This window comes from Heterocephalus glaber, unplaced genomic scaffold (genome assembly GCF_053883595.1).
Source record: "Heterocephalus glaber isolate CG9 unplaced genomic scaffold, H.glaber_assembly_v1.0 deba00001141, whole genome shotgun sequence".
NCBI lineage: Eukaryota > Metazoa > Chordata > Mammalia > Rodentia > Bathyergidae > Heterocephalus > Heterocephalus glaber.
This window is the reverse complement of record NW_028258201.1, coordinates 638,034-647,730: the sequence shown is the minus strand read 5'-3', so window position 1 is coordinate 647,730 and position 9,697 is coordinate 638,034. Positions and strand designations below refer to the sequence as shown.

The 9,697-nt window shown below is 50.7% G+C and overlaps 1 protein-coding gene across 6 annotated transcripts; it reads right to left on the bottom strand.

Moving 5' to 3' along the window:
* Positions 1-2: 2 nt before the first annotated feature.
* On the bottom strand, positions 3-5,819 carry Gtf2h4 (general transcription factor IIH subunit 4). Of its 6 annotated transcripts, XM_004847056.4 has the most exons (14): positions 5,574-5,818; positions 4,893-5,035; positions 4,567-4,671; positions 3,932-4,063; positions 3,488-3,584; positions 3,313-3,401; positions 2,907-3,018; positions 2,697-2,765; positions 2,435-2,518; positions 2,094-2,226; positions 1,801-1,931; positions 1,024-1,071; positions 789-867; positions 3-291 (listed from the first exon to the last, which is right to left on the bottom strand). In XM_004847056.4, exons 1-14 carry the CDS (start codon positions 5,808-5,810, stop codon positions 119-121), a joined length of 1,632 nt encoding a protein of 543 aa, XP_004847113.2. In that variant the 5' UTR covers positions 5,811-5,818; the 3' UTR covers positions 3-118. The 6 variants fall into 6 exon arrangements, with proteins under 6 accessions (XP_004847113.2, XP_012928339.2, XP_012928340.1 ...); XM_013072885.3 differs by lacking the exon at positions 2,435-2,518 and having other exon boundaries at positions 5,574-5,819; XM_013072886.3 differs by lacking the exon at positions 4,893-5,035 and having other exon boundaries at positions 5,574-5,819.
* Between the last annotated feature and the right edge of the window lie 3,878 nt (positions 5,820-9,697).

The following is a 9,697-nucleotide window of genomic DNA, read 5'->3' as shown; positions in this document are numbered from 1 at the left end:
CGGGCCGCGAAGCTCATTCCGACGGCTTTATTAAAGTGTCCCGGCGTATAAATGAAAACACCTGAGTTGTGAGGCCCGCCCCCCCCCCCGGGCCCCGCCCCGGCCCCGCCCCGAGCGATCAGGAACTGTGCTTCTGCCGCTTCCAGAAGCGCTTGACGTCGCTGTGCCCGGCCGGGGTCACCACCATGAGCCGCTTGGCCGAGTTCTCGAACACGAGCACGCCCAGCTCCCGCGCGTGGGCCAGCAGCAGCTCGAAGTCCACTTGCGACAGGAACTGGTTGTACAGGACGCCTGCAGGCGGGCGGGACAGGCAGGTGAGGCCGCGGTGGGCAGCCCCCAAGCGGGTCCGCGCGGCCCCGGCAGTTCTACAAGGATCTTCGAAGCTTGTCCGTTCAGGCTCGCCCTCCTGATCTCGCCATGGTCAGAAAGGCACTCCTCCGTTCAGCCCATGGCTGCTCCCCAGACTCGGGGAGACAGCAAATTCCCATTCCGCCCCTCCCAGCAAACCCAAAGTGCACTGATTTGGGACAACTTGTGAGTGCGCCGACTCCTAAATAAAAGTGTCTTGGCAGCTTCTCTTTCCATTCCAGTAAGCAAAACATGAAATGCACAAAAACCTTTTCAAAGGGCCGGGATTTCGCTCAGTGGTTCCGCCACCTGCGGCAGGCACAAGGTCCCGGGTTCAATCCCCAGTACCAACCCCCCCCCCCAAAAAACCCTTTTCAAGTCATCAGGACAAAACTGCTGGCCATTCCTCTGGCCAGTGAGCAGGGCCAGAAGCCACTCACCCTCCGTGAACCGGAGTCTGTCCCGCTCCAGCTCCCACAGCCGGATCTGGTCGGTGATGGTTGGGGGCAGCACAGGAGTCTGAAGGGGAAGGGTGGCCGTAGGGATTCGGGGAAAACCTCCCCACACAACCCAGCCTGCTCCCAGGCCCCACATCTGGAGGCTCCTTTCTGTTTTCCACCTCTCGCTGGCAGGTGCCAAGGGATGCCACACAGGCATCCAGGTACCTGTCCGTACCTGTTTGAGCATCACCGGGTGGGCCCTTGTCCTTAGGAAATGGATTATCTAGGAAAACAGGAGAATGGAGTGAGGGCTCAAGCGGGAAGGCAGGAAAAGCCGTTAAGTGCCACTTAGCATCACTGGAGCAGCAGCTTACTATTTTTGTTGGGTTTTTTTGGTACCGGGGCTCCAACTCGGGACCTTGTGCTTGTGAGGCAGGCTCCAGAACCACTGAGCTAAATCCCCGGCCCCAACAGCTTACTGTTTAAAACTCACCCACAGCCCTGTTGTCCCCCGCTCAGCTCTTATCCCCGGTTGCTCCCCACTAGTCAAGTCTGCTATTCCTTCTCCAGCACACTTGTTCTTTCCATAGTCTTGTTTTTCTTTCTTTAAAGTAGCAGTGACTACTATATTTTGAGCACCCACTGCTCAGCAGGCTCCAGCTAAATGCTTTAACTCGAAGCTTCCGCCAAATCCCTCCAACAAACGTGTGAGGTGAGACCTGTCACTGACCGAATAAGGAAATGGAGACTCACAGTGGGAGAGCAGCCAGGCCACTTCCACAGCTAGGAGTCGCGGGGCAGACACAGCCAGAGCACTGCCTACTTCCTGTGTGTATTTCCCCTGCACGGGTCTACTTAGTCCCACACCAGAAGCCTTGCCTTTTCCTCACGTGACCGCTGCTCACACACAGACAACTCACCCTAACTGCTGCGACGGACCCGAGAGCCTCCACGCTGGGCCCGCCCTGCAGCCTGCAGCCAGGCACAGCCCTCCCCCACCCCGAGTGGAGACCTGCTGGGCCGTGATGCCACTGCCGATGGCCTGCTGCACGCTCTCCCGGGTCACCTGAGCCACCACCACGTTGGGGAAGCGATAGAGCATCTCAGAGAAGAGCGCGATGAGGGCGACCTGCAGCTCTGACTCTGATCGGGCACAGAAGAGACGATGAGAAGGTGGCCCCTGCCCCGGGCCTCCCTACAGCCCCTCTGCAGCGGGCAAACCCGAGCACAAGCGGCCTTCCCTGCTGTTCCTTTCCTTCCCTCTCCCACCCTCACCCACTTTCCAGGGACCCCGTCCAGCCGCACCTGTGTAGGCGTACAGTCGGTAGTTGGTTTCCACGACAATGAAGCCTGGCTGATGCACGCTGCCCCCAGCACCAGAGACACCTGACGAAAGGTTGATGGCCAGGCGCGTGGGGTAGTAACGCCGAGACTTCCTCTGGGAAGACAGAAGGAGAAGACAGACCCTCTCTCAGGTGCCACTGCCCTACGTCGTCCTGCCTGGAACATCAGATCCCGTCCATCACAGAGAACCTAAACCCTCAACTTCCTCCCCCATGGAACTCAAGTTCTCAGTCCTGGCACTGCTTCCTGCTACTGCCCCAGGACCCCACTGCCCTACAAGCCAGGCATTCGGGTGCTCACACCTTCCTCTGGAAAACAAGCCCAAATTCACGCAGATGCTGCAGGAAGTTCAGCAGAGAATCACTCATACCTTCCACAGAGTAATCCTGGGGAAGAGAAAGCCAACTAGGGTCCAAAAAATATCCCACTTCCCTCCCTCAGCCCCACACACTCATCCGCCCTTTCCCCTTCTCTGCTTGTTCTGTGGCAGCTCTTATCTTCTTGCTTGTTGCCCCCAATCTGACTTCCCCTTCCCCTTTGCAGGTCCTCCAGCCCCCTGCTTACCCTGCCCAGTGTAGAGAAGCTGAGCTGGAAGAGGAAGGAGAGAATCTCCACCAAGTCCATGCCCCGGCTCTGGGGAGAAAGAGGAGGGACAAAGGAAGGGAGATGGGAGGGGAGAATGGAGGAGAGGGGCAGAGGAGAGGCAGGAACAGGGTGTCTCCTGGTGGGACCTGAGAAGAGCAGCGCACGCTGGCGAGGGCCTGGCCTCCTCACCTGGGCCGTCTGCAGATACTGCAGCATGAAGTACCAGAGCTGGGCAGGGGTGTCCAGCAACAGGAACTGGAAGCCGGCGGAGGTGATGCAGGGGGGCTCTCCAGGCTCAGCACTGGAGACAGAGAGGGACAAGAGTGGAGATAAGCAGAGCAATTCCACCATCCCCACCGGTGTCCTCAGGCTTTTCCAGCTCCCTTTTCAGTCACTTCCCTTCAATCCTAAATTGCCCCCAAACACCTTGTTTGGTTTTTGTTTTATTGTTTGTGGTGCTGGGGATCAACCCCAGGGCCTTGTATATGCTAGGCAAGAACTCTGCACTGAGCCACACCCCAGCCCCAACACCCCATTTATGAGGAACCCAAGGGCACGGCGAAGCAGGGAGCAGCTGTGGCTCAGGCTTCCTCACCTCTTCATGAGTCCAGCCTGGCTGAGCAGCTGAGCCAAGTCCTGGCTGACAGCTGCACTGGGGGAGCCCACCATGAAGTGCAAGACCACCTAGGAACAGAGGAGTGAAGCAAAACAGAGGCCTCCGAGGGTCACAGGGAGCAGCGTGGTAGACACATGGAGGCCCGCATCCTCACCTCCCATCGCTCCTCGGCGTACTTGTCAAGCGAGGGAACATCTCTGGCATGCTTGTCTGGTCCCAGCTGACTTGTGTCATCAGACCAGGCTTTGCCCCTATGGCCAGGACAGGCCAAGGGTAAGGAGCTCTGTCTCTGTTCCCCGCTGCTCCTCGGCCCTTCCCACCTTGACCCCATGAGTGGGAAACTTTTCTTCTATCCTGCAGCCACATCTGGTCCTACTTATTCCTGACAGAACTCCCAAAGTGGCCACCCAGGGTTCTGGGGAGGCCCCTCAGGAGCTGCCACTCCAGCAGTTTAATTAGCAGTTCCCCTGGCCTACCTTAAGAAGAGATGGAAGTGGGCTGGGGATTTAGCTCAATGGTTCTGCCGCCTGCCTTGTAAGCACAAAGTACCCCAGTACCAAAAAAAAAAAAAAGAGAGAGAGAGATGGAAGTAACATACCCACCCAGAAGGGCAATTCGGAGGTTCTGGCGGAAGATGGGGTTGAGGATGAGGCCCTGGAGACCACCAGGGAGCAGCTGGGTGTGCCAGATCCGGAGGCCGCTCAGCAGCCCTGTACTTTCTTCCTGAGCCCTGGAACAGAGCAAAGAGATGAGCAGCAAAAACGAGGCCCCCACTTCTGCCTTTTCTGAATTGGTGATCCCCGGAACACTCCTACAGAGTTAGAGTGTCTTCTTAAAACAAATGGCTTTACCACAACGCCTAGAAGAGCCTTGTTACAGATAAGACATCAAAACTCTCCAAGAGGAAAAACATGCAGTTTAGCAAACTTATTTAATTCAGGTTCTTTCCCAAATGTATTTAATTCAAGTTTCGTGGCATAACCATTAATATTTCCTGGAGGAGCTGGGATGCAGCCCAGTGATAGAGCATCTGCTCAGCATCATTACAAAGCCCTGGGTTCAATCCAAGAACCATCCACCAGGGGGAAAAAAAAATACACACAGACACACACACACACACACACACACACACACACACACACGAAATTTCCTTGAAGCATTCCAAGGAACGGAATTTAAGAAAACTCAGCAGTAAGAAATCTGTGTCTGTCTGGGAATACAGTAGAGACTCACTTGCTGAATTCTTTCTTCACCCACAGGGCTACGGCAGCTTGAGGCAAAGGCTGCTCCAGAAATAGCATCCTCATCACCCAGTTCTTAGCCAAAGATGGGAGCTCCCTACAGGTGGCAGAGGTCAAATATTAATAGCAAAAGCTACTTCGTAGCTGCATCTCTGCCCTCAGCTACCTCTCAAACATCTCATGTCCACATCTTCACCGTCCTGCTGCCCAGGAGACCCCAGTAGGCTGCAAAGCCTCGACCCATGATAAGTGATGTGGTCTGCAGGCTCCGTTATGCTTCCCACCAGTCCCTCTTTCCCGAGGAAAGACACCCCTCACCTGAAGACAGCCAGACACGTGGCAGGGTGCCCATATAACCTGTCCAGTACTCCAGGGCTCAGGCCCCCTAGGAATTCCTGCAGATTCCGGCACTGTAGGTGCACTCGGCTCAGCCCACCCCTGGTAGGGGCGCTCTCCATCACCTGGGAGATGCTGCTGTCAGGTCCCCGCCAGGGTACCCCCTGACCCCACCCATCAGGCCCACAATAACCCTGTCCTTTCCGGGATTTCCTCTGCCATGTCACTCACCTCCTCTCCTTCCTCAAAAACCTCACCAACTGCCCCTCCCTTCCCGCTTTCTCATCCCAATTCTGCCCTAGACTCCAGTTTTTTCTCAATTTCCAAGTGACGGAATTACTTATTGTCCTGTATTTGCAAGATCATTCCATATTTCAAGGACTGTCTCATCTTATCTCTTGCTCCAGCCTAGTCCTCTCTCCCACCGCTCCGGGGTAGGTCAGTTTACAAGCTCCAGCTGTCCTTCCGATCTTCTCGGGCCACGTCTGCTGGACGCGGCAATGAATTACCTCTCCCCTCCATGCCTCCCAAAGCTAAACACGCCTCTGCCCCGTCCCCTCTCGCTGAGGCCTACACTGCCCAGCCTCCCAACTTCTCCATTCCCCTCCACCCCTCGCCCCTCGCCCAGCGACCCTTCTCACACGCCCTCCTGGGTTTCCTCACCACTTGGTGTCGATCCCGTCGCGCACCCCGGATCTCAAGCAGTCCCTTAATCGGAGCCAATGGGTCGCTCTGGCTCCCGGGGACAAAGGATGGTGAAAAATACGAGAAAACGATGGGAAAGCGACGAAAGACTTCACAGACAGGAGCCCTGAGTAGAGAATTTACAAGTGAAGGGAGGGAAAGGGTCCAAAGAGCTAGGGATGAGAGGAGGCACGGCACTCGCCCGCCGCGAAGCATGCTAGGAATTGGAGTCCTCTCCGCGCCCGCCCCGGAGCAGGCTGTGGAGCGTCTGACTACAACTCCCGAAAGTCACAGCGAGGGTGCCGGGCGCAGAGAAGCTGGGTTTTCATTCCTTGAGCTTCCCGACCCCAGAAGCCTGGCTATTTGGTTCCGCCGCGCTCTGTGACTTCGGAGCTAACGGCGAGTTAAATCGGCTTGGGCAGCAGGCGGACCAGCGAGTCACAGTACCCGAGGGCTTCCAGGCAGGGGAAGAATTAAGCTGAGAGTCGGCAAAACTGGGTTCCTTGAGCTCAGCTGTTCCCCGGTAAAATTGGGGCAACGCCCACTGCAGAGCGTTTTTACGAGTTAAGGGTTAACACGGTCCATGCATGCACCTTCCTTGGCAAGTCAGTACTCAATAAATCATTTCTGCTTCGTGCCGGGGATTTAGCTCAGTGGTTCCGCTGCTTGCCTCGCAGGTACAAGGACCCAAGTTCGATCCCTGGTACCAAAAAAAAAAAAAAAAAAATCATTTCTACCTCCACCACAGTTCCAACCCCCGTGTAGTGAGAAGACTCAAATATAGTTTCTAAAAGAAACCAACTGTTCGTTCTGATTTGATTTATAAATTTCTCAAAGCCAAGGGAAACTCTCCAGCCAAGGCCAGAGCCTCACATTTCCCCCAAATTCTTGTAAGGCAAACTCTGTCATTCTCACTTCACAGTCTAGGAGACCTGAGGCTGGAGAGACTAAGATGTGGCCCTGATAAGACAGAAAGTACCCAAGCTGGGATTTGAAGCAGGATTGCCAGAACCAAAATAGTAAGGATGCACAAGACTGTTCTGCTTTGTAGCTCACCCTTCCGTGTTTTGTTGTTCCCTGTTTAGCAATCAATGTTTAAAATTCTTCAAGTTCACCACAAAACTGGCAAAGCTTCATTATGGCAACTGCTAAGTAGGTTTAAAAAGACAAATCAGAACTTGGGAAGAAATGTTTCATAAAGACAAAATGCATACAGCTTTTACAAAGTAGTAAAAGAAAAAGAAACAACAGATTGGAAAAGAAAAAACAAGGAATCAACAAAAAATACAAATGCTTTAAAGAGATGAAATGACTTTAAAACTTAATTTGAAACTAAAGAAAAATAAGTTAAAGGATCAAAAATATCAGAAATTAAACAATAAAAGATAAGCAAAATAAACAAGTTAGAGTTTGGCAGTTTTGTGTTGGCCAGGTATAGAGCATACTGTGTTGGAGGTTGATGTAGTCATACCTTTTTTTTTTGCAATAAATATAATTTTAATAGTATAGCTCAACAGGGGAAAAAAAATAAGAAGCCAAGATTTGATTTTCATCCTTATCACTATTTCTAGGGTCCCTCTAACTTGATGTAAACTTCTTACAATTTCCAAGGAAATTCCTATTCCACTCCTATTTTACCATAAATAAATTGAATGGTTTCCCTGTTTGTATGATAAAACAGGAAAGATATTTGGAATGGAAAAGGTACTCCATTTGTGATCAATGTCACACAAAACCACATTCCCATCAGAAAACGCAAACATCAACATCACAAAACTAAAAATACGTGGGAGATCAATACCATTCAGATAAATATGCAAGCTACTTCAGTCTCCCCCAAAAAGGAAGAATACTTCAAAAAACCATAAAGAAGGCCCCTGTCCATTTCTAAGTAACCCAAATAGAAAAGACAGCAAGATGCTGTGCGTGGTATTACCCCTTCCCCTGGCCCTTCCCTACTTAGAAAACTGCCTGCTCTCCAGAGAGATGAAAATGGGCCTCATCTCTTCTGGGGTGGGAACAAAGTCAGTGACACAGTTGTGCAATATCCCGTTTCTCAGGGACACTGGCTCTATACCTAATTCTGCTTCCAAAGCCTCTTCATGTAGTTCTGGGTAAGACTTGGGATCTGTTCCATTAAGATGGGCCTTATGAACTAGGAGTTTCATCTTGCTGGTTTCAGCATGGGTCCTTGGACCCCACAGGAACTCATAGCGAGCAGGATCACTGTTAGGAATCTGTGTGTACATCAGGTACTCTTTCCGTACTAAATCCTCAGTGATGAATTTCCAGGCTTCCTCAAAATGAATACGCTCAGACCGAGCTAACATGTCCCATCTTTTCACTTTTTGGATTAGGTCCTCTTCACTGATATGGTTGCCCTCTATGAAGATTACAGACAGTACAAATATAATGATGTCGATTTTCAGAGTGATTCTTTCATCATTGCCATCTAGTATCCCATTGTACGTAAGACCCAAAATGGGAACTAGCTCATCTGTGTTGCCAGAAAGATTCACTTTCCTGATTTCAATGCCAAAGCCCAGATGCAACCCAAAGTTCCCAAAACTTCAGACGAAAGTCCTTACAGTAATCATGGGGCACAACGTGCAGCATTTCTTTCATGGTGATCTGCTCCTTCTTTTGATACTTATGGAGCAGAAATGGAACCAACTTACATAACTTGGCATTTAGGAGCACATCTTGCAGGATGTGAGAGAAGCGTGTATCCTGCTAGGAGCTTGAACCCTCACAGGATTGACTCCTTTGACTGGAAGCCATGAGGACAGCAAGAACTTCTTGTTGAGGACTCAGAAGCCTTCAAATCTCAACTGCTGGAAAATAGAGTGCTGAGCAATAGCAATTCAGCTGCTCCAAGAATCCAAGCCCAGATTTTGAAAAATCACAACTGAGAATTTCCACTGCGCAGTGCAAGGCTAGCAACAGAGGGAGAAATGGGTTATTTTCAGAGTCTCAACCTGGAATGTGGCCTTCTCTCTCACCCTCAGCCAGTCATGCCTTTTTAACACACCTTTTTGGGGGATATTCTAAATACAAGCTATAGCTCTACCTCTGCAGTTTTTCAGGTACCCTCAGACAATCCAACAATATTAAATAGAAAATTCTAAAAGTAAATAAAAATGTAAATAACATTATAGTATATTGTTATAGTTGTTCCTTTTTATCACTCTGCCTAATTTTTATTTATTTATATATTTATTTTTGGTACCAGGGATTAAACTCAGGACCTTGCACTTGCAAGGCAGGCGGCAGCAGCACTGAGCACCTGGCCCTCTGCCTAATTTTTAAAATCAACTTTGTCACAAATATGTATGTATAGAAAAAACATACATACATATATACATATATGATGAGATTGTGTACCTACGAACAATCTTAAGGTGATTCTCCTTTAACCAAGCAACTCCACCTTTGAGAATGTATCATACTGGAATTCCCCCACATAGGTACAGAAATATACATGCCAAGATGTTTATTGAAGTGTTTTTGTTGTTGTTATGGTAACATCCCAAATGTATAACACTGGGGGTTCCTTAGATAAAATGTAGGTCATTGTAACAATGTAGAATACTGGGGACTCCTAAGAGAGGAAATCCCTGTAGGCATACTTGAGCTATCTATGACTGATCAATAGGGAGAGAAAAGCAAATACAAAATGGCATATACGCTTGAGGCATCGTTGTCAGAAACTTTTTGGGGGGGAGGAGGGAAGGATCTCACTACGTAGTCCAGGTTGGCCTTGAACTCACTCATGGCGATACTCCTGTCACAGCCTCCAGAGTGGTGGGATTACAGTTACAGGCGTGTGCCACCACGCCTGACTTGGTAAGAAACTTTTGTGTGTTTGTAAACCTGAAAGAGGACATATGCTTCATTTTGAGGGGAGCAGGCAAAGTGGAGCTGGGCAGATCACGTCATGGCTCCCTATACTCTAAAACAGTGAGGGCAAACCTTTTAGAGACGGAGCAACCCAAAACTCACTTAACTATGGCAAAGCGCCAACACTGCAGTTAAACCTGAATACTGACAACCCGGTGAAAGCGCCCACGGCTGCTCGTGACGTCATCATACAGCGCCGCCGC

What these genes read in the sequence shown, in the direction of transcription:
- Gtf2h4 (XM_004847056.4), bottom strand. Translation starts at nt 5,810, where the DNA reads ATGCTTCGCGGCGGGCGAGTGCCGTGCCTCCTCTCATCCCTAGCTCTT. An exon ending in GGCTTGTTTTCCAGAGGAAG is followed by an intron (nt 2,227 to 2,434) that starts GTGTGAGCACCC and finishes CTGTCTTCCCAG; the next exon opens with AGGAAGTCTCGGCGTTACTA. An exon ending in ACCCGGTGATGCTCAAACAG is followed by an intron (nt 868 to 1,023) that starts GTACGGACAGGT and finishes CTTCCCCTTCAG; the next exon opens with ACTCCTGTGCTGCCCCCAAC.